The sequence below is a fragment of the Cricetulus griseus genome, chromosome 2, assembly GCF_003668045.3.
Source record: "Cricetulus griseus strain 17A/GY chromosome 2, alternate assembly CriGri-PICRH-1.0, whole genome shotgun sequence".
NCBI classification, from domain to species: Eukaryota; Metazoa; Chordata; class Mammalia; order Rodentia; family Cricetidae; genus Cricetulus; species Cricetulus griseus.
Genome location: NC_048595.1, coordinates 299053686 through 299077697, shown reverse-complemented (window position 1 = coordinate 299077697; position 24012 = coordinate 299053686). Strand labels below are relative to the sequence as shown.

General features: G+C 46.1%; 2 protein-coding genes across 4 annotated transcripts in view; one reads left to right on the top strand and one right to left on the bottom strand.

Annotated features, from left to right (window-relative positions):
* Positions 1-394: 394 nt before the first annotated feature.
* On the top strand, positions 395-9907 carry Nr2f1 (nuclear receptor subfamily 2 group F member 1). 3 transcript variants are annotated; one of them, XM_027401802.2, is made up of 3 exons: positions 395-966; positions 3371-3898; positions 8888-9907. In XM_027401802.2, the coding sequence occupies exons 1-3, from the start codon at positions 513-515 to the stop codon at positions 9166-9168; spliced, it is 1263 nt and encodes a 420-aa protein (XP_027257603.1). In that variant the 5' UTR covers positions 395-512; the 3' UTR covers positions 9169-9907. The 3 variants fall into 3 exon arrangements, with proteins under 3 accessions (XP_027257603.1, XP_035296360.1, XP_035296361.1); XM_035440469.1 differs by having other exon boundaries at positions 398-966; positions 3374-3898; XM_035440470.1 differs by lacking the exon at positions 395-966 and adding an exon at positions 1188-2704.
* Positions 9908-9997: 90 nt separating this feature from the next.
* LOC100752273 (cotranscriptional regulator FAM172A) overlaps positions 9998-24012 on the bottom strand; it is a 384532-nt gene continuing 370517 nt past the window's right edge. The window contains exon 11 of the mRNA XM_027401807.2: positions 9998-11656. Coding sequence (XP_027257608.1) covers positions 11634-11656 — 23 coding nt within the window. The 3' untranslated portion in view covers positions 9998-11633. The remainder of the gene's footprint in view (positions 11657-24012) is intronic.

The window sequence follows — 24012 nt, the reverse complement described above, 5'->3', positions numbered from 1 at the left end:
CATGCCCGCCGCCCCCGGCGCTGCGCCCCGCGCCGCTCCCGGCTGCCGCCTGTGCCATTTCTGATTTTGCAACTTGGGGAAGAAGAAAAAAGCGAGAGAACGGAGCTCGCTCGCCGGGGGGTGGGGAGGGGGGAGAGAGCGCTGCCCCCCCCAGGAACGGAGCGCGGGGGGAGCGGGCGAGGGGAGCAGGGGTGTTGGGGGGAGCCTGAGAGCCTGGGGGGGCTGCAAAAAGAGAGAAAGAAAACAGCAGGAACCACAACAAAACGCCAGCAGGGCGGGCGGGCGCGCAGCAGCAGCGGGGCGGCCGAGGCAGTAACGGCGGCAGCAGCGGCGGCGGCGCAGGCAGAGGCCGGTGCCCGGCTCGGGCTCGGCTCCGGCGACCCCGGGGCGCCCGGTGGGCCCCCGCCCCCTCCCCTCCCCCCTTCCCTTCCCTTCCCTCCCAGCGCGTCCGCGCGCCCCGCGGCCCTCGGCGAGCAGCTCGGCTCCCCCCAGCGCTCCCCGGGCCCAAAGATATGGCAATGGTAGTTAGCAGCTGGCGAGATCCGCAGGACGACGTGGCCGGGGGCAACCCCGGCGGCCCCAACCCCGCAGCGCAGGCAGCCCGCGGCGGCGGCGGTGGCGAGCAGCAGCAGGCGGGCTCCGGTGCGCCGCACACGCCGCAGACCCCGGGCCAGCCCGGTGCGCCCGCCACCCCCGGCACGGCGGGGGACAAGGGCCAGGGCCCGCCCGGTTCGGGCCAGAGCCAGCAGCACATCGAGTGCGTGGTGTGCGGGGACAAGTCGAGCGGCAAGCACTACGGCCAATTCACCTGCGAGGGCTGCAAAAGTTTCTTCAAGAGGAGCGTCCGCAGGAACTTAACTTACACATGCCGTGCCAACAGGAACTGTCCCATCGACCAGCACCACCGCAACCAGTGCCAATACTGCCGCCTCAAGAAGTGCCTCAAAGTGGGCATGAGGCGGGAAGGTGAATATTTCTTCTCTGCTTCTCTCCCTGCGCTTCGCCCGCCTCCCTGCTCTTTCTTTCTCTCTCGTCCGGGTGATTATGGCTGTGGGGATGGGGCTCCTGTGGTCCCAGCCGGTCCGGGCTTCCCAATCCTCGCTGCCTTCCTCCCCCAGTGCCCCCCCCTCCAGCTCGCTGCCGCTGCCTCCCCCTCCCGGCCTGCGCTCCTCTCCCCGGCTCCTCCACCCCTCCCGCTGCCTGCTCAGGATTGTGTCCCTGGGATCGTGAGCTGTGGCTTAAAAATCCCCTCCCTTCCTCTGTTGGATGTGCTCCGTGTGTGTCTCGCTCCCGCCTGTGTGTGAGGATGCTTGGGGCTGTGTTGGCATGAACTTGGGCAGGGGTGCTTATTTCTGGCAGAAAATTGTTTTCGTGTTGGTTGTTTTTGTTTTTTTTTATTTTATTTTATTCATTTCACTTTCCCTTCCACCTCACCGTACCCTTTATTTATAATGGGAGAGGGATGGGGTTGGAGGACCCGGAACCATAGATTCATTGCTGCCATCAACCTTTAGGAAGCTTAGCTTGGAAAAAGAGGAGTGAGATTTATTGCACTTGTAGGTCTAATTAGGGGGAGGGGGGGGCTTCTGGCCTGTTCACTGTTTCCCTCTCTTCTTCTGGGATCTGGGGCCGCCTCCTCCCGAGCTGTGGCCTTGTTTTCACCCTTCCACTTTGAAAGGAAAGTTTGTGAGTGAACCCTGCCTTCATAGTGTTGTCATTTTTAGAGCTTGATACTCGTTTTATTTCTTCATCAAACTCCACCCTCTGCTTAAATACTGCATACAAATTACGATTTACAACGGCATTACCGTTCCTTCTGATTTGGCTATAATGCATAGACTGCAGCTGGCATGGGCTTCTGCATCATTTAATCGATGTGTTGTATGGGTTTTGTTTTTTTATTAAACACAACTTTGATGTTGAATTTGGATGTGCTTCATGTTCATGTGGCATGAGATGGAGCACTTTTCTTACAAATATATTTAGCAGTTTATAGTTAAAGTTTATCTCCTGACAATCATTAAAGATATAGTCAAATTAGTGAACCAGTCAATTTTGCACAATGTAGATTACTTCTTCTTGTAATTGACTTCAAAATTATATTTTATATGTCACAAGAAAAGAAATTGAATTCTTTCATATCTCAAGGAGAAGGCAAATATGACGACTTCATTTCTAGCTCCAGGGAGAATCTGTAGGCATCTGGAAAACAACAACAACAACAACAACTTTTTTGAGTTGTGTTCTCATTTAATTGAAAAATAACTGCCAAATTCAAAACTATAATTAGAAAAAGTATTCTAACCATTGTGTTTCAAGAAAGTAAATTGGAATTAGAACCAAAGAAAACAACCTGAGATAGGAGAGCTCTGTAGACATGAATCTATCTCTGCTAATTTGTTGTGGGTGGGAGGGAGAGTTCAGAAGCCCTAACTTTCCCTAAAGTTGTCTTTGTTTACATGGCAATTTAAAATGCTGGCACTGTTGAAGTAAAACATACACATTAAAAAAAAAAAAAAACTTTGGTCAGCTTTAAGAACTCAAAGCATGCTTACGTTTTGCATTCAGATGGTTAATGAATCCAGTGTTTTTGCAGTTGCAAGCTCGTGCATTCACTGGGCAAAGCAGGCTGCAGGTTGCAGTGGCACCGCGCAGGACAGACATTAATTATATTTCCTACTTTTTTCAATAATGTTTGGCTACTGTAAGTTCAACTTTTTCTTGAAATATTTCAAATTTCTGTTGCTTTTAACAGTGAGAACTTTGTATGGGGCAAGCAGGAGGGGGAGGTGGGAGAGGGTTGTGGGATGCTTACTCTATGGTCAAAAGTTGTAAGTAGTCAGTAAGATATGTAACTTGTATCTTTTTAAAAGATAATTCTGTAGCACTTTAGAGATTATGGAAACATTTAATGCACTGAACGCTGCACTGAAGTGAACAGTGCTTTAAGGCTTGTGCCTGGTACTACAGCCTTTCTCCGGTTTCACTTTTTTTTTTTTTTTTTACTTCGATTTGTATAATTTTGGAAGGATGGATGGGGTTTCATTTATCTGTTTGTTGCTCCTTAGTAGCTGGGGGGTTGGGTGGTACTTTCTTGGCCATGCAGAGCTAGGGACCTTGAAGTCAGGCCTAGCTCTTCCCTAGCTGAAATAGCCAGAGGTGCAGGCTATGGATGAACACATCGAGCAGAGGGCTTCACCCCAGATCTCTTGACAATGTGGTCTGTGAGTGAGAGCCAGCAGGAGAAGATGCTCCGAGAGCGTGTGACTGTGAGAAAGAACTGCATTGCGTTGGGTGCGCGCTGCGGCTCGGAGATGTTCACAAGCCCCCTGGATGCACATTGCCTCTTTTCTCTCTTTCTTTTTGTCAGCGGTTCAGCGAGGAAGAATGCCTCCAACCCAGCCCAATCCAGGCCAGTACGCACTCACAAACGGGGACCCCCTCAATGGCCACTGCTACCTGTCCGGCTACATCTCGCTGCTGCTGCGCGCAGAGCCCTATCCCACATCTCGTTATGGCAGCCAGTGCATGCAGCCCAACAACATCATGGGCATCGAGAACATCTGTGAGCTGGCCGCGCGCCTCCTCTTTAGCGCCGTCGAGTGGGCCCGCAACATCCCCTTCTTCCCGGATCTGCAGATCACCGACCAGGTGTCTCTGCTACGCCTCACCTGGAGCGAGCTCTTCGTGCTCAACGCAGCTCAGTGCTCCATGCCCCTGCACGTGGCGCCGCTACTGGCCGCTGCGGGCCTCCACGCCTCGCCCATGTCCGCGGACCGCGTCGTGGCCTTTATGGACCACATCCGCATCTTTCAGGAACAGGTGGAGAAACTCAAGGCGCTGCACGTCGACTCTGCCGAGTACAGCTGCCTCAAAGCCATCGTGCTGTTCACGTCAGGTGAGGATGCGGTCGCGGGGAGGGCAGGCTGTGCAGGGAGCTGGAGCGGGCACCTTGCAGCGGGAGCCTAGCTTCCCGCATCTCCCGCGCCGCCACTGTCGCTATGAGACTCAGCATTCTTCCCACCTTCGGCCTGCCCAGGGTTTGCAACCCCGGTTCGTGGATGTCGCGGGCCGCGCCGCTGCCATCTTGTGAGCTTAGCGGTACTGGAGCGGAGGAGGTTCGGGTGAGGCCGGCGGCCTAGCCTGATTGTCTGGACCACCGCGCGGCCTTAGACCTAGGCAACGGTCTGGGGAGGGTAGAGGCAGTGCACTGTGGATAGTCTGGCTGTGTGTGTGTGTGTGTGTGTGTGTGTGTGTGTGTGTGTGTGTGTGTGTGTGTGTGTGTGTGTGTGTCAGAGCTCAGCATTTCTGGGGGAGGAACGATACAGAAGGAAGAGAACGTGGGAAGGTGGCTTCCTACTCTGTGTAGCACTCTCCTTGGATGAGTTTCCCGACAGTGAGACACAGACAGAGGCGGAAAGAGAAGAATACGCACAAATAAATCATAAATAATCCCGCTTTATTGCTGACTGATTTTCCCTTATCGGAAACCATTCATGTTTGCAGTTGCTGGGGTTATTGAGGGTCGTAAAAAACGGATTCGATCTAAACAAGAATGATAAAAAAACAAAAAACAAAAGCAATACTGTAAAACCCGCAAGCATAAGAGGGATTCTAGGCCGGGAGATAAATTTCATAGCTATGCAAAACACGCGAACATTGGAAATTTAAAAGGATGCCTTAAAAATATCAAATTAAGTGTAGGCGGTGGTAGCATGCATGTTAGCAATCTCTCTTATGATAGATGGTTCAAATTAACTTCTAGGAAAGTGCATTATCGTTGCCTTTGAAGGGCTCTGGTCTGAGCTTGTGACAACACTCACTGCCTTTTATTATTTGAACCTGAAAGAGGGAAACAAATAAACACCGGGGACAGCAGGTATCAGTGGAAACACAAACAAAGCCGGAAAGAGCTCTGGTGGGGGCAGAGCTGCTTAGGTGGACCTTAGGCCCTGCCCACCATGAGTAATGTTAGCTGAGATTTTACCACTGCTATTGGCACTATTGTTTTTAATTCCTCCATTAGGAGAACAAATAAACCATTCTAATAAATCTATCCTACAGCCAGGCCCTCCAAAGCCAAATTAAAACCATCCTTGAACAGAGATGGCAAAAATCTCTTTCCCAAGGCCTTGTTGAACAGTAAGCAGTGGGATAATATATCAATAGTTCTTGACTTCTATGCATGAAGAACCATATTTACATTGTATCAAAATGACTCTTAAATTTGCACAATATTGTAATGTAGCAAATGTAGTATTAATACTGATCAGAGCAGCAGATAATTTATTTAGACAAGAGCAGCTCATTTGTATGCAAGGTGGCCAGAAGCATGGACTTGCCCCCCCCCCTTACTTTCAGTGAAAATTCGGGTCTGCTAGTGAGAGAGGGGGTTATTCTTTGCAAGGGGATAAAGTGCAAAACTTAAAACAAATGGAAGATTTATTGAATAGGTTCCTTGGTGTTTGAATGCATTTTATCTTAATAAGTCTTCTTGATGGAAGTGTGTTTTTCTAAAGTGACAAAGAGCCTGGGAAGCAGCGACCAGGCTCCTTTGACTCTGGCAGGCCTAGGCCTTGCTGGCGCTCTCCTACCAATCGCTTTAGCCAAATTCATCAGAAAGAGAGCCAGTAAAGAGAAGCCAGGGTTTTAAAATCTCACCCAGTGAGGTGTCTTAAAGCAGAAGTGTGACTTGGAGCTGGACAGAGGTTTTCTCAGGAAAGGTCTCTCTTTCCTTCTTCTGATGCCCCTAAAGTTCTTTGAATACCCTCTACTCTGCTGATCTTGTGCCGGTTCCCAGAGAGAGGCCTAGGATTGTGCTGGCTGCAGAGGACATTGCAGTATTATGCAGGCTTCACTTTTAAGCTTTCCATCCTAAGCATCCCTGTGAAAAGTTCTTTTTAAAAAAGTTTTCCAAAGAAGTGTTTTGAACCATGTCTTCAAGGTGCAAGAGATGCTGAGAAGTGAACAATAACATTATTTTTGTTGGGAAATCGCACGCAGAATATCTGAAAATGGAAATAGAACTGTCAGTAGTAATTCACCCACCTCCTTTCCATACAGCACATTTCCACTTTTGACTAAACTTGTTTTGATTGCTAGCCAGAAGGGAATTCATGGGAAGAAGGGAATTCATGGGAAGCCTTCTCAAAGTCATCCAACTTTTAAGCAAACTTTGAGTGATGGAAAAGACAGTTTTAGACATATTGTCCAATGTGGCTTGCTCTGGCTAAGTACTTGAAGCTGGCAAGGGGGTCCCCCGTGGTGGTTTTCACATTTGGCCTCCGGATGGTATGTTTAATCCTTAATATTCTGGACAGCATCCAAAGACTAGGTCATGACCTGAACTTGCTCTTAAAAAAATTCTTTAATTCATATACCTAAATATTCCTTCAAATAAATGAGACTAACTCTGAAAAGAGCCATCTAGTTAACATAAATACAATAAATCCATTTTCAGCACAATAATAACTTTGATTTCTAGTTATGGCAGCTGATTACATCTGTATTTCCTGAACACTAAACTCTCTGAATGCACAACATGAAATACATTCTCTGCACTACAAAGGCTAAGCCGGGAGGGTCTGAGCAGTAATGGTTATTTATTTACATAATTTCTTTTCCATATACTGTAGAAGAAATATTGAAGGTTCCCACATTGACACTACCATATAAAAAGTGAGATATGGATTTTGTATATTCCGTCTCCTTTTCTTATCTAAAATATAATTCATCAGGTGCAAATATATACTAATTTACACCTTTTGCTCACCTCTCTTTGCCACCACAACCCACCAATTGATTCAAGCACTCATTCTGTCTGTCTACAGACGGAAGAATTCTGCTGCAGGGTAAATGACTATTCAGTATGTGAAGCTGGGCCAGAACTAGGACTCCTAGTACCTGACAGGCAGACCAGCTACAGGAATTCCATCTCAAAGGTGGAAGCAGATAGTTCAGGACCCTAGTGTACCTCTCCAGGCTTCTCCATCTATGTGGGAGTGAGGAACTGACCTTATACTGTAAGGATCCTAATGTTCTACTAACCTGAGGACATGTTATATGAATCTTTAAGGGAAAATTTGTCAGGATATCAATGAACCTTTCTCATATTGTGTTGTCTGTGGCTGAGACTATCCCATGGTATGAAGGACAGAAAATGCATGCAACACAAGATAGATGTAACTACAAGTCTATTGACTGCCATTCAGCAAGGCTTTGCTAAAAAGCAGGCCCAAGGACAGATCTCAGAGTCCTCACTCTAAGCAGTGAAGCCCTAAAGTGCTCCTGTCCTGGAGTGCTGGCCATAAAATTCTCCCTGGCTTCCCAACTCAAACCAGTGTGGATGGACTGCATCAGCTGGTTGGAGTAATTAGACATCTGAGAGGAACCCAGGCTGGACCTGAGGTCAAAGGAGACTTGCCTCAGAAGTTCTTGAGTTATATATTTGCTCGAGGCCATGCCCTTGTAGATGAAGGTGGTAGAGGGTTTTGTGACTCCAGCCCTTGAACTATAAGGATACACAGCATGGAAACAGCAGACACAGATTTGGTTTTGAATAGTTTGTTTACTTGGGGTCACACTTCCCCATCTACAGTGTCCTTTTACAGGTGTTGTCATACATAAATTCTATGTATTAGCAAACTCTATCTTTGATGTCTAGTCCACCTCCTGACTGGCTAAGTGTTCCTCTGTGATTTTCCTGATTTTAAAATATGTATTATTAATATTAAGAAATAACATAGGGAGTAAGTGGGAAGCTTCACTCTGTTTCTCTGATTCTATGTTCCTCCCCCTTTTGCTTGACCCTGGTTAGTGAATATAGGATAATCTGCTGTCTTGAAATATTTTTAGAGGACCAAAAAAGGCTTTGGTCGGTTTGAAATAAGCACAAAGGTTTCCAGTTGCCATCATTGTATAAAGGTGCCTTGTCCCCTCTCCTTTAATCCTGCTACAGGAAACGTATTTTTCCCCAAAATCCATGTTTAATTCTCCACTTCCCCGGTTCTGAGACAGAAGCATCAGCTGCCTCTAGCCTAGCTTTGTGTCTGATCACTGGAGATGTTTCCTTTCCACACCCTGGAGTAACTGAGCCATATTCCTTCTGGTTACTATTATAGCTTACAGAGATGTGACCAATTTTCAATTACTTGATCTAAGGAACAGATAGAAATGTTCACTCTCACTGAGGATTTGTTGCAGAGTCTATGCTTGCATATATAGTTGATCTCAAATCCTATACTGCTGTAGCATGGGCTTGATCTGATTCTCAGTTCTGACAGCTTGTGATCCCTTACCCCCTGCCACGTGTATTCAGGACGCAATCTAGGTTCTCCTTCAGCTTGCTTGTTGGGGCTGCTTGGGTTTGAGAGGAGACTTCAAGGAGCTTTTTAAAAACTGCTTGGAAGGCTGCATATTTCTTCACGGGTCCCAACCACCCCAAAATCAGGAAGGAAAGGGGTAAATGCCTTTCTTTTAATGAGCACAATCAGAAAGATTCTCCCCTACAGGAGAGAACAGGTTGCTCTACATAGCAAATATGGATTCACCATCATACATTATTTAATCCAAAGGTGAAAGAGGAAAAACAAAGTGATGGCAAGGCTGTATTTCGTGTGTGTGTGTGTGTGTGTGTGTGTGTGTGTGTGTGTGTGTGTCCTGTTCCCTTAGGTGTGGGGAGGTGGATTGATTTTTATTTGTATGGTGGATGGGGAAATAAAATGTCATAGAAAGGAGCAAAGAGGCAGAGAGGGAAGGATTTCTTTCCCTCTTCTTCGATTTCTTTTTCCTTTTCTCCTCAAAACATTAATGGCTGTATACCTTCACTGCTCACTAACCTAACCGTCTGTCCTCCTTCCCTCTCTCCCTCCTGTGGCTACTCTGGCAGATGCTTGTGGCCTGTCCGATGCTGCCCACATCGAAAGTCTGCAGGAGAAATCGCAGTGTGCACTGGAGGAGTATGTGAGGAGCCAGTACCCCAACCAGCCCAGCCGCTTTGGCAAACTGCTGCTGCGATTGCCCTCTCTTCGCACAGTGTCCTCCTCTGTCATCGAGCAGCTTTTCTTCGTCCGTTTGGTAGGTAAAACCCCTATCGAAACTCTCATCCGAGATATGTTGCTGTCTGGGAGCAGTTTCAACTGGCCTTACATGTCCATCCAGTGCTCCTAGACCTTCGGCATTTCCACCTGCCCTTGTCCCCCACCCCTAGAGACCAAGAAGACTCATCCAGACCAAGGACTCAAAAGCCTTGGGAATGTGGTATGATGGACCAGGCAGGCCAGGCAGAGGGGAGGGGGCCTGGGGACAAGGACAGCCTACTCTGCAGGAATGCAGCCTAAGTTGCCAGCCATTTAGGGTCTGGTCTATAATGTAAGTACATTGAAAAAGAAAGAGAAAGGACTTTGTGTCTGGTGAGAAAATGAAAACAAATTTTTCAAGAGAAGACCATGAGAAATTTAATAAAATAGAAGGACTCTAATGGACCTTCCAGGATTTATTGTGGATGGATGTGGATATATTCTGTACAGAAAACAACTCATATGGAAGCGGACTGAATCCTATGTAGAAACACACACACTGAACATTGTTATTCATTTTGTAAAATACTAGTCTTTATTTTCATTTTTTTGTAAAATTTAAACATTGTATGCGCATAAAGAAAAAAGGAACAAGATTAGGGGAAAATAACATTTTCCAAATAATTATAAAAAATGTCCTGTGTCTATGTATCTATATCTGTTTTGTATTTTTTCCTGGTTCCAAACCAGATTTCCTGTGATTCTATACTAATAATTTTTGATATAACCCTTTGCTTCTTATAATGAGTGCGATATATGTTGTCCAGGCTGTTCTTCAAGAATTAAAATTGAAGTGAAAATTTAAACAAAAATAAAAGAATTTAGCAAAACCCCTGTGTCTGATTACTTGAACTGTACCCTCAGAGCAAGAGAAACCCTGGATAATTTCTGTCTTGAATATTGTTCAAATCTGGATTTTTGAGAGGGAGGGGGGACATTTGAGGCCCAGTGCTAAGTTGGCTGCATCTGTTTCTTACAACAGCCCTTGCATTGCTTTTGTAAAGCTGAAGGAAAGGCCAGGCTGTGCGGGTGGGAAAGGCAGGAGCCTCGGTGACAGGCAACAGTCTTTGTGATTCCACTCCAAGGGCAGCTCTGAGCACAGCTAGGCAGAGGATGTGGCAGGCTGGCATTTGGGCCTCACAGATCCCCTAGGTGACTAGTGTCAGCAAGGGGGAACTCACTTTGCTTCGGGCCCTGGATAGAGGAGGGGGGGAGACTCCTTAAAGTTTTTGAATTTGGATGGACCACTGGCTATGGGCTCTAGTTCTTGCCTTTCCCTACCTCTGAGCAAGAACTGAAGCATCAGCACCAGGAATTTTGACTTTGCTCCCCCTTGTGCATCCCTGGAGATCTACCTACTTATGGTTTGCCCTTCTCTCCGGCTCTTGTCCCTGGCTTCCCAGTAGGTACTGGAGCTCCGGTGAGTGGTAGTGGGTGGACACAACCCCTAACCAGCCCCCCCCCCCAATACTTAGCACTCAGAAACTAGAGGCAGGAGTCAGGAAAGCTGAGCTGGATTGGGTTCTTTCCAGAAGTGCCATTTGGACCCTAGTGGACCTTGGAGGACAGATACCGCTCCTTGAAGCATCTAGCTGGGCATCCATCGAGGGGCAAGCTCTGTGACAGCCTTCAGAGTATGAATGTTTTATGGGGTATGAGTTGGAGCTGTGAGAACACATACTGCCAAGGGAGCGCTTCCTTGACGAATTAATAAAGCCAGATCGTTAAAAATAAAACCTCTCTCTCACACACATCCCCCACCCGCTGGCCCCAGACAGGCTTAGATGAGGCAAGAGCTCATTTTCAGGAATCATCCGTAATCTTGTGCTTTCACTTCGCTGTCTGGAAGTTTCCAGGTCCCTACAATCCTTAAGTGAGCCCCACCCGCTTAACATTTTTAATTATCTTTGTGCAACGCGGCATCTGCGAAGCGTGACGCCACTGCAGGTCAATGGTCTCAAACCAGGCCGCTAGAGGACTACCTATGCTGTGCAGCTAGGCCGGCTGGGCAAGGAGCCTTTGAGCCTAAATTCACTTTACTGCAATCTGGAGACCCGAGGCAGAGGGGACAGAAACATAGTCATTTTTAGCCTGGGGGACTCCTAGGAAGTAGTGGGAACCTTCACAGACTGGCTAGTGGTGTGTGGGTTCAAGGGTAGGCTGCAGTTAGGGCACTGAGGGGGAGGGGAGCAGAGCTGCCAGGAGAGCTTACGGATCTTCCCTGCTTTCTTGAAATGAGATGTAAATATATTCATTACAATGTGATCCCTCTGATGAAAACAGATAAACATTTTTCGTAGTTCAGAAATGTACTTTTCAATTAATTTCAATATGGAGGCTCAAGCACAAGATACCCAGTGGAGAAAAAGGCCGGCAGCACAGGTCCAAGATGCACAAGTCACTTCCGCAGGATTCCAGGGTGTCAGCAGTGATTTGACCCTTGCTGGCTGGTGTCAGCAGGGTTACTCAGGAATCCCAGAGACTTTTGTAAGCTTCGGCCCAAGCCCCCAGCCAATCCACTATGTGGAAAGAAGCTCAGGCCTCCTTCAAGGCACCCTAAGGAGCCAGGAAACCTGGAACTGAAGGGGAAAGAAGAGCCAGGTTACTTGCGTGCTCTCTGGCCCGTTTGCGAATCCCACACAGTAGTTCTATATGCCTGCCTGCATATAGATCGAGAGAAAGTTGTGTTTCTGGAATCAGATCTAGGTCTCTTCCTAAAACAGAGGACGACACCAGGACGGCTAGGCTGGACAGCTGCTTGAACCCACAGACTTCCCACATAGGACAGAGAAACCACACACACATACAAGAATCCGCTCACCCTGAGGGAATGTTGAGGAACCAAGACCGAGGCCTCTAAACTGCTGCTGGGGCCTACTGAACTCAGGGAAGCGCCCTCCTGAAGCCCGGGGAAACAGCCTAGGTTTACTGTTTGACTTTAGTGAGTGCAAGCGGGATCGCGCCAGCCCTCTCAGGGCTCTCATAGCGGCGAACAGGTGGCCAGACTGCTTCAGTTGTGCATCTTGTGTTTTCTTGGGCTCTGGTAGTTTCTGTGGTCCTTGGCCTGAACCAGAAGCCAGGTAAAGCAGGTGGGAACCCCTTCTTCCTGGGTGGCCCACTGGAGGTCTGAGATACTGAGCCACTTTCATGATAGGCGCCAGGGGGAGCCATGGAAGCAGGGTGTGAGTGTTGAGGTCACTGTATGGTTCCAGAAGAGTAGCACCAATGCCTCGCCCCCAAAAGTTGGGAAAACGAAGACTAGATTATAGAGCATGGGAAAACATGGGTTCCCCAGAGTCAGTGGAAACATCTTAAAACTGGAGGCAACCCACTTAAAGTGGCGTCTAGCTCCAAATTATCCATTTAAGAAGGATTAATGCTCTTTTCTAATCCAAACACTTGCTGGGCACCCGAGAACTTTAGGGACTTTGAAGTAAATTTAAACTACCTTAGCTGAAACAATTAGAAGGACACTTAGGGGGGCATGTTGCTTTGAGAAATCGCTGGGAAAAGCAGGGTGTGCCTTTGCAGCTTATACAACAACACAGAATGAGAAGGTATGACCTTTGGCATACTCTGTTCTTCCTACACCAGTTCTAAACTGGCATCAGGCTGGGTGAAAGAATGTCCAGGGATAGAGATGTGGAGCCTTTAGTGTTCACCTTGCACTTTAGACTCCGCCCCTCCGGAATAGGGGGCCTCTGGGGCAGCCTCTGGGACTTTACCAGGCCAGGCTTTGTGATTAGGGATACTGTGGAGCTGGAACTCAAACCCAAACTCTTTAGGGCAGTGCAATAATAATATTAATAATAATAATTTGTTTTTGAAAATGTTCTTTCTCCTTTTATCCACACATAGGCAGGGCTTCTATTTCCTACACTGGCTGACTCATGTCTGGGGCGCCCCCCCTCCGCCCCCGTTCCTCAGAGTACCTGAATGCCCTGCAAATAGGGGAACATGAGAAGCATGGGGAGCTGGGAGAGGGACAGGGGGACACAAGTGGGAACTAGTAAAACTCTTATTAAAGGGGCTGTTCAGTATCTATGGTGTCACTGGGCTTTTTACTTGGGAAACCAAAGAATCCTGTTCCTAAATGAGTTAAAGACCCATTTACCTCTGTCGTGTTCTATTCATCAAGCCACAAGTTGAGAGTTCCTAACATGAAACTATTTGTTTGCTTACACAACCAGCTGGGCGCAATTTCACGTCTGAGATACCTATCTGAAAGCGCCTCTCATTTATTATCTCTTCTTGTCAGGGAATCCATTTTCCAACTCCCTCTCCCCCTTCAGAGTTTGTTTATTTATATATTTATTTATTTATTTATCGTCGGACTTCTATGCTTGGGAAGACCCTCTCCCCAGGGAGCGGCGGCTTGGGGGCTCAGGGCTTGCTGTGCGCAAGATCTTGGACCAGTGAATAATAGCGGTATGCTGTGACTGCTGCTGTGACCCCAGCTGGCCAGAGAGAAAGGGGTGGAGTGGGTCTGGAGCGGGGGCAGACCCAAAGTTGCTGCTTAGCCTTTCTTCTTGGAAATTCTCCCTGCTAACTCTACCCAAGAAAGCTTCAAACACCTGTGCCAGTGACAGAGGTAGTTGGAGGACATGGGAGTAAAACCTGGAGTCTTTTCTGGAGATTAGTGCTGGAGATTCGGATTTGAGAGATACTTTAACAAAGCTTCACCTGCTTCCATGTGGCCAATTTCATCTTCTGGGGCCAGATCGCAGAGTGAGTAACCAAGATGTAAATAGTAGTGTGATGGGTTGGGGGAGGGGGCAGTGCATTTATTGTGTGTGCAGAGGGAGAATGACAGCACGTGGTTTCAATTTTGAAGCACAAAGAAATAACATGCAATGCAGAAAATAGGTTTATGAATGTAATTGAGAGGAAAGAAAAACAATTAACACGGTGGAAGGTTGCACATCAGATCCCCCACCCCTTGCTTTCCCTTCTATCCAAATTTGAGAAATCTAGATCATGTAGAATAGAGTGGGTCCAGGCAGTTGGATCCTGATGACAGGAGGACCCCCTGATGGGAATCTCAGTGATGGCTAAATAATGACGTCTATATGTCTTCCAAACTGCCAAGGCCTTTTCTAACCAAGCTGAAAGCACGAGATCGAATCCCCAAATTTAGCTTATAAAATACCCCCAACTCTGAAGAAGGAAAAGAGGGGGGAGTGTGTGTGTGTGTGTGTGTGTGTGTGTGAGAGAGAGAGAGAGAGAGAGAGAGAGAGAGAGAGAGAGAGAGAGATTTCTTTAAGAACGAACAAGCTGGTCTCTGCAAACTATCCTATTGTGTTGATTTAGGAAGATGTTTGCTGTTTATAACATTTAAGTTGATAATATCATTGCACGACCAGATAAATAAAGCTTTGGCCCAATAGTGGGGTCAGCGATCGATCTCTGGGCTCAGAGGAAAAAGGAGAGACAAGGTCAGGCAGGATGCTGTCTGTGTACCTGTCAGACAGCTTGTAGGACCCCCATGTGTGTGTGTGCATCAGCATGTGCTCTGCGAAAGCCAGACCCTAGTCTTGAGCTGGCCAATAGGCCTATTAGCATTCCTAACCCATGGACCTGTGCTGACAACTAACAGAGACATCCAGCTCACCACCAGCCATTCTCTCCTTTTGTCTTCAGGTCTGGAAGATAGAAGAGAAAAAGATTTTCAGTGGAAGCTGGAGCCTGAACTTCTATGTGATTGTTGGAGATTTGCTTTGTGTGTGTGTGTGTATGTGTGTGTGTGTGTGTGTGTGTGTGTGTGTGTGTTCAGAGAGGCCTATCAGCATTTTGCACTATCTTTCAGCCTGCTTTTAATAACTTCCCTCTTCAAGAAGGAACTTTTTTCTTTTCTCTCTAAACATGTAACATGCTTGTTGAAAGTCCAAGTTTAAATAAGAAAGAAAATCCCCTGAAAACATTTTGCTATTTCTCCTTGATGACAAGGGGAGAGGTGGGTGTTTATGTGTTTGGCTTACATACACATGTTAAGCTGATCTTTCAGTTAAAGATGGCTGGGACACAGCAAGCAGAGCTGCCTGAGCTTTGTCTTTCTTCTGCTCGGTTTTGTTTTGTATCCCAGACTCCCTGCTTGTCATTTTGTCACTCCCCATTGTTTTAAAGTAAAGCACATTTTTCAAAAGTACCACAGAATCTAACTTTGTATTAACTCAGGAAAGCATAATTGTAAAATTATACTCCCTTGTGCCATTTTAATTGTCCGTATACTTGTGGGGTGGAGTCTTTTTTAGGTCTCCCAGAAATACCCTCTTTACTATCCTAGATTCTATTCCGTGAACTCTACAGAGCTGGCCAGATAGTTTTACATTGGAGTGTACAAATTATCCCCTGTTGACAGATGTTTGTCACTTAGTAACTTCTTTCCAGGTCTCCCCCCTCCAAGCCTTCTTCCAGCCGCTTTGTTGTTTTAAAATATGCATGTCTCTCACTGGAATGCTAGTCACGAGTGCAAACTTTGTGTCCAACCTCCCACATGAAATGATCCTTTTAGAAGAAACTCGATATGTCTCAATCTGCACTTCACTCAGAGCCTCTCCGTCCTGGCCACTCAATTCACTGGTCCAGGATCCAAAATAACTCCGCAGACACAAATTTCAAAAAAAAAAAAAAAAAAAAAAAGCCCCTCGCATGTCTCCCAGGGAAGAAATATAGCTCCTATAATTAAAAGAGGCCACCGCCGGAGGGGGAATGCTGCCTGCAGCCAAAACCAAAGAAAGTAAGAGTTTTATTTACTTGCTGATTGGACTGGATTGTCATGGCCAGCAGGGTTACCCACACTGAAGTCTGAGTTTTGCTCTGAGTGCACAGGTGAGAGGGGCAAGGGAAGAGGGAGGAAAGGGTGGCAAGAAGTAGAAAGAGTGAGAAAGGTCAGGCCAACTCAGGAGAAAGTCATCTCCGTGAAACAACATAGAGGGAGTCCCTACCACTGGATTTCAGTAAAAACTCCTAGCTGAGTAATATGGGGTGGGGGAGCTCAGAGGAGACGAGAGTGTAATTATAGTAAACGCTTAAATATGGGGTATCATCGGGAAAGACAAGACTTGAGCTGTTTTCCCCAGAAAAGTAATGTGACAGCAGGAAAATTATTAGCTGTGCTGTGTGTGGCAATTCAGTGTGTGTGTGGGGTGGAATTATGGAGGGACGAACCAGAGAAAAGAAGTTCCGGGGTGCAAACCAAAACTGCCTCGGAGCCAAAAGTCCTTCAGTCGGCTTGGCAAAGGTGGCTTGGGAGGCGTGGATGGGAAATCTTCCTCTTTGCACCTGATTCTTGCACTAGAACCCCCTCACAGGGCCATTCAGCTCCCAGGACGAAGAGCGGCTTCCCACCTCGTGGACCACCCTATAAAGGGGAGCGGAGCTAGTAACAAGTCCCACAACAGGAGGGATACCCATGCTGGGCGGCTCATTTCTATTAAAAAGGCAAAAATTTAGCACTGATGAAAAACACATGAAATCCCCCCCCTCCTTGAAACAGTCACTCTCTTTTACTGATGTGTAATGACGTCAGCAATGCCTGCCCTATCCCCTTGGAGAGTAGGGAAAGGGTAGGAGGGGTTGAAAGATGCGAGCAGGAGAAAAGCTAGAGAAAAAGAGAAAGAGGAGCTGAGACAAGAGGAAGGGGTGCTGGGAGGGGCAGATAATGGAGATGTACATTCGACACATTTCGGTCAAAATTCCACCAAAAGTGGGGAGACGGTGTATTCGAAGCTGGTGATTGATAGAACACCTTTCCTCGCGCCCACCATATCTACATGTTCTAACATATGGAAAGCTTGCAGGCCCTGTGCACTTATAGGAGCCGATAATGCATTAGCTCTCAGCAATATTTACAGCGCCGCTTTTAATACACACCAGATGGTTCGCGACTGTGCCGCCTCAGCCAGCTCACTCCTCGATCTTACTCGGCAGCACTTTGTTGCAATTACATTCCATGCTGAGACCAATTTTATTGGTGACCTATTTTTCATATTTGCAGCGTTTTATGTTAAAAACCTCCTCCCTGGCCTTTTTGTAAAGGGCAGCGCTCAGGAAGGGCGAGTTCAGGACGGCGGTGGTGAGGAGCTGTAAAGGTGGATATTAATATTTATCATGATGTTACATACCTCGGGTTTAAGTGAGCAAACCCGATAGACATAAGTACTGCGGTCATTATGTTTGCTCACTCGCCCCCTGTTTGCCAGACCCCCACGGACTATCTAAGAGGCGCGCTTGCCTCGGAGTCAATACATTCGGCCATAAATATTGTATTCCATTAATTATCAGGCCACTGGCTTATCCTGAGCGCCCGGCATCCTCGAGCGTCGCAGGGCAAATGAGGACGTTTCCGGAGTGTACTTCTAGGCTGGGAACCCCGCTGAAATTTCCGCGGTGCCTGGGAATTCCGAGCCCCGCCGGCCTGGGGAGGGAGTGTGGGAGGAGGGGGGCGAGGGGGGCGAGGGGGAAGGCGGGGCAGCCGGAAAAGGCCCCAGCAGCCAGGAGCGCTCAGTACCTGTTATCTTGCCACGCAGAAGGCCTCAGGGAGAATCCCATTTGGCACGCCGGGAAAGGCTTTCAACTTTATCTCCCGCCATGTAAATATCCCCGAGTGCCCGATTGGGGGGACTTTGTTTTGCACCGAACAATATAAATATCCCATTTTCTACAGCACAGGTGCGCTCTCTTTCCCAAACTCTTTTTCCCCCCTTCCTCTGTCGTTTATACTAACTCCTTATACCCCTCCCCTGATTAAAAAAAAAAAAAAAACCACAGATGTTTACTTTATTGATATAACCTATACCATGGTTAGGCCGAGAATAATATGTTTCAACTAACAGTCATTTAGCAAATAATAGAGGCGTTCTGGATGCCTTCCAACGCTACACATGTACTTGGTCATAAAATGATACGTGAAAAAATTAACATCTGCTTTCTGAAAATAAAGTGTGCCAAGTAGCTTTTTATGAATGCTTTCCTCATTTTAGAAAGAAATATGGAGAGATAAACTGGCACCCAGATGTATAGCATATTTATAATAGTTTGGGGCTTAAAGGTAGCTTCATTGCACAAGCCATTTCAAAACTGTTTTAAAAACTACTTAACCCTAGACATCTTTGAATTCTGAAGAGTATTCCGAATTTTACTACTTAAAGAGGTATTTACTGTAGTTTAATTGTGTACCAAGGCGGAACTATGTGTGAGCCCAGCTCTGTGGCTCCCCGCAGAAGCTCTGCTCATAGTTTATTTCCCCAATTTCTCAGCAAGGTTCCCAGGCCCTTCAGAAAACAGTTGGGAAGTTTAGTTGGGTGTTGTTGTTGTTGTTTAATTCCACTATTAGGAAATGAGGCCTACCTTTGAATTATTTCATTAGGATTTGGCCTTTTGGGGGAAGGGGTGGGAACCATCACCGTCAGTGGCTTTTTATTATTTGTACAGTAAATGGCTAGATTCCTTGTTGAATGGGCAGCTCGAATGTTTTGCAGATGTTCCACTCGGAGCAGACCTGACCTTCTGTTTCCTTCACACAAGTCGCTTCAAGTCCATTTGCTTCGGGCCTACCCTCTATAAGCGTCGGGTATACCCTTTGAAATTTCCCCCCAGTTGCACACATATGCACACACCGCATACTTTACACACACACACACACACACACACACACACACACACACACACACTCCCACCCAATAAGTCGAGCCTGGCGGAAGACTGCTGTGTGAGACTGATAGGGTGGAATGGAAAAGAGGGACGTCTGTCCAAAGGTTACCGCTGCCGCCGTTCGCAGAGGCGCGCCCTCCACTGGGCCCCTCTCCTCTTTGTGCCTTCGGTTCGAAACTTTGGAGGTGGCCCAAGTGGTTTGCTCTAAAGGGTTGGGAATCTTGATTTGTTAAGAGCTTCAGAGCACCCACCCCCCCCAGGTGTTTCGGTGCTATCCTGTGAGCCGAAGCAAAACCAGGGTCGCAGGACTGTCCCGTTTGTTCATTCATCTGGGTCTGACTGCAGGGCCCCAGCCACTGCGTGGGGACAGAGGTGCCTAACAAAGGGCTCTGCGGGGGCTCCGGGCGCGGCCACGTGACAGGCCCGAGCGCCGCGTTGCTGTCCCGCAACCGAGAGGGGAGGGCAGCCCTGGGTGCCTGGTGGCTTCTTGACATAAAAAGAACTGCCGGGGCCTCAGCGGGCCGAACGAACGCTGGGTTGGCGTGAGAAGTACTTGTCTGACACAAGGAGAAGCTGCACCTCTACAGCACTTGGAAGAAACTGTGGGTGCGCGCAGGGAGGGCCGCGGGCTGGGCTAGCGCCGGGCAGCAAGGCCTAGAAGGGCTGGCTGGTGGGTGGGTGAGGAAAGAAACAGCTTTCTGAGTGACAGGACCTTTTTCAAAGGGCAAACGGGGAGGGGGGGGATGTCCTGATAGGAATAGAATTTCCAGTGTTTCCCAGTTCTCCTCCCCTTTGTAGAGATTTTCCTTTCTTTTCTCCTTCTTTCTCGTTTACTCATATTAGGTTGGAAGTGCCTGGACAAACACGTCATGATCTGTTTCGGTAGTGTGAACCATTTTTTTTTTAAATCTCTTTGGGCTGGAAAAATTTTACTGCAGCCAACATGTTAACAAGTTTTTATGTTCTCACTGACTGGAGGAGCAGCAGAGCAGCCAGGAACTCACCCAAAGGTCCTTAAAGATGCTATATATGGGGAGAAAAGAAAAGGAACATCTTAAAAGTCCTCCCTCATCCCAATAGCAAATCTGGTCACATCTTTACTTTTTAACAGAAGAAACACAGTATCCTCATTTTCTCACCAGAAAGCCTGAAAATTGGTATTAGATGTCTCTGTGAGAGATTATGATGGGTAAGAAAACCTTATCCCACAGGAAGATTTCTTCAAAGCCGGCTTTCATCACATTTAGAAACACTATTATTATGTCCATTCCCAACCTTAGCTCCCCCCCCCATTGAAAGACCATGCTTTATAGAGGAGAAAACCGTTCAAAGTAGATTTAAACTCACATTTGTCTGCTGTTGTTATCATGAGTATGATGGCTGTTATGTCGCCTCCTCCTTTTGGCTCTTGGTCTAATGGGAGAACTTTTTAAAGAGTGTGAAGTGAAGGACACAAGGGCCTTTATTAGTGAAAAGAAGACAGTGGCCTTTTTTATTGGGCACTGAGGAAAAGCCAAATTTAGATGAGGTGGACCACAAAGGCTGCTTCAAAGCCTATCTAATTCCCTTGGGCTCACTCATCACCCACAAGTGATAGCTGAGTTCTTCGTGGAGGTAAGGTGCCCATGGGTGGGAGGCACTCCAAGGCACCTCCTGCTCTATAATTTCAGACACGTTTATACTAACAACCTGGTGATAGTACATGACTCAGATAGAGCTACATCCTCACCTTAGTGACCTGTCCATTAAAGCAATCCCTTTCCTTCCCTGGTTACTTTGCTTACTAAGGGAGCATGGTCCTACTTTCTACCTTGCCCAGCAAGTTGGTGTTTGCTGGGCTATACTTCTTCGGTGTTTTGTTTGTTTGTTTTTTACTATTATTTTGTGATCAACTCTGCTTAATTTTCTATTTATTTTTGGACATCAGCCTTTTTGGATCACAAATGTCCCCACAAGTAACAAAGCAATAAATCTGAACAAAAATAAGACAGATTTCCTCATCGATGTGTAATAAAGTCAAAGGACATTGTTTTGTCAGACAAGCGCTAAGTAGAAAATAAATCTCAGAGTCTGGGGAAACAAAACGGAGCGTTGCTGGCATGTGTGTAAATTTACTTTTAAAAGCAATAAATCAATGTTAAATTAAACAGCTGGGTACCCTGTCTAGGAGAAGGTTCCATGTTTAAGAAGACCTTGATGGGAGAAATGTGCTATTTAACAATCTCTCTCTCTCTCTCTCTCTCTCTCTCTCTCTCTCTCTCTCCCTCCCTCCCTCCCTCCCTCCCTTCCTCCCTCCCTTTCTCTCGCCTCTCTCCCTCTCAGATTTTTGTGGAGATCAGAGGCAAGGCATCCTTGACAGCATTTCCCCTGCATTTCTCCCTGAATTTGAGACAATTAGAGGAAAAGAGAGACCAGAGACCATGACTCTGCAAGCCACCATTAGTATTTTACACTCTTCCAGACATAAGGAGATAGGAAAGCTTAGACCAACTGGTTTAGCTTCTTTCTAAATTATCAAGCCTGCTCTGAAATCCTCTGTTTTCTGGCTTAGTTTGTTGGATAGGTTGCGGTTATTTTCTGTTGCTGTTGCATTTTTTCCTGTAAGTACTTTTTAGCTGTAGAAATATTGTAATGAGCATATGCAGTATATTCATGCCTAGTGATTTTATTAATGTGGTTGTTTTACACAGCAAAGAACATAGTAAAAGATTATTATTTCATACCTGTTATGCCTGCTTTTATCAATAAAAAATGCTGACGTTTGAGTAGCAGTAGAGCTAAACTATAATATCTTAATCTTTCTTTTTATAGCTATTTTTACCCTGTTACAAAACTCTTCACTGGAAGATATTGTGGGAGATACGGGAAGAGGGAGGGGCGAACAATAGAAATCCCAAGCTCTAGCTCTAGATTCAAAGAACAACGTAAACCAATGCATTTTTACAGAGGCAAACATGAAATAGCAGAAAATTAGGAATAGTTTAAGTGTGGAGTGTTTTGCAGCCTTGAAATCAAATCACAAAAAGGTTTATCAGTTCTTTAAAAGAGAGGCATTGTTGCAACGAACACTCTTAGTCTGTTGAATGGACAGCCACCGATTTAAAAGAAAAAAAGATGGGATTCCTGCTTATCTGAGTGTTCTTTTTACTTTTTTCATACGGAGGCCCAGTACATTTTCTTTTATAGTTGCTCTGTTAGCCCACTTCCAGAGAATATTCACATAATTCAGTAGCATTCAAAATGTAAAAACTGAAAAATGCTGTTTCATTCCCTATGTTGCAAACCAACAGGAGTGACTGTGCAGCATTCTAGCTGCCTTTGGTTTTCCTTCAGTCAAAGGAAATAACAAAGACCAGCTTGCCTGAAAAAGAATAAAAGTTATACTACTTATATTTAGATGGCACCATTCAGTTTCCAGGACCATTTGTGGCTTGTTAAGCAAATCTTGTGTCACTCAGAGATATCTCAGATTGCCTGTCAGGAGACATCTGGGCAGACTTAGAAACTCCAAAGACTTCTCTAGCTCTGCTAGACTTTTCCAGGGATGCGCTCTCCTTTGCGCTGAATCCCTTGGAGTCAATTCAGCTGGAGGTGAGCCTTTCGGCCACTGCTCTTTGTCCTTATTTGGATAGGAGGGTGCTGAAACAGTTAGATGTTGGTCTGACCAGGAGGGATGCAAGACAGAGGGATGGAGAGGCTGCCAGTTCTAATTAAAGACAATAAACAATCTAATAAGGAGCTATCCTTTAGCTTTAGCTTAAGGCAGAAGCCGTTCACCTCCATAGTTAGTCTGTTCGAGATGGCTAGTGAGGTAAAGAGCAAAAACCTATAGGTGAAGGTGTTTGCAGGTGAGATCGGGCTTAGAGCTAAATCACAGCAAGTACACCTTCAAGTTGTCATCTCCCTCCCTGGTCTCTGAGTGTTCTGTGCTCTGACACAGACTCTCTTAGATTCTAACTTTGCTTGCTAGATGGCGCTCCGCATCTCAAGACCTTCCAGTTCAGAATAAAAGTGGCTGTTTAGCACAATTCTGAACTAGTTGTGGGCATTTGATTAGCACAGTGCTGGTAATGTTATTATTGCCCTTGTTTTTTGTCATCCTTGCTCTGTTTTTTTTTTATTAGGTAGCATACAGGTGAGAACTGTCCATCTTAACCCTTATAATAATAAAACAGAGGGAAACTGCCTCAGAATTTATGGCATACTTGTGACTCAATTACTTGTTCTGATACATTTCCAAAAGTGCCTAAAGTTTTCCTCCAGTAATCTGATAGAGGGTTTTAGGAAAAAGATAAATCAGCAAGTCCACATACTTGCTTAAAGTCCTTGAGGTTGACCAGCAGAGTCCAAGAGTTCACCCTTCACCTTCACTCCCATTACCACCCTCATTACTACCTCCGTCTGCTACCATGGTGTATTGTTAATTGACATAAAGTGTGGTCTACTCTATTTAAAGCCTAAAAGTAAAAAAAAAATCAAATACAGACACGTGTTTAAATACTACTAATAAAATTTACCACAAAGCTTGTCTTAAATGAAGAGTGACTTGTGGATTCTAAAATGTAACCATTAAGTGATTCTCAGATATTCAAAACACTTTTTTTGGGAAAGGGGGATTCTTTTGTGTTGAAGCACAAAGAAAGAGAGAAACAAGTAGTTCTAAATTTCTGATAGAAAAATGAAGACCTATATAGGACATATATAGTGCTTTGTTAAATGAAGATGCCATCTTCACAGAACCTACTGCCCTTGTAGCACTGTGTGTCCTTTAGGAAGAGGGCTGCAGGTGAGGAAGGCAATGCTTACATTGGAAGGAAATGCATCTTTGTAACACAGGGCACTGAGACAACAGAGGCTGAACTTGTCTTTAGGCATTGGGAACTGATTTGTATAGAAATGTTCCACCTTTGGGAATATCAATAATATCCAGAGCTGAGTGGTTTGGAAACCTTTTGTGAAATCTTGGTTGCTTTGGGGAAGATTCCAGCAAAGTCTCTAGGTGTTAGGCTGAAACTAGCAGGCGCTGAAAACCTAAAGAGGAAAATTTACAACTTGATCATCCCCAGCCACACACCAAAAAACCTGCTACTGTTGGAAGCATATGTTACTGATTAAGTTAAGCAAATGGCTCTAATTTTTTTCAAGGTTGAGTTGATCGTGAACATTTACATTTAAGTGCGTTGAACTTCCAAGGATCACTAGGTCCTCAAGTGTTTACAAATCTTCCCCTAACCATTTACTTAAAGATTTCATTTATTTTGTTGCCTTCCTGAGATACTAGTTT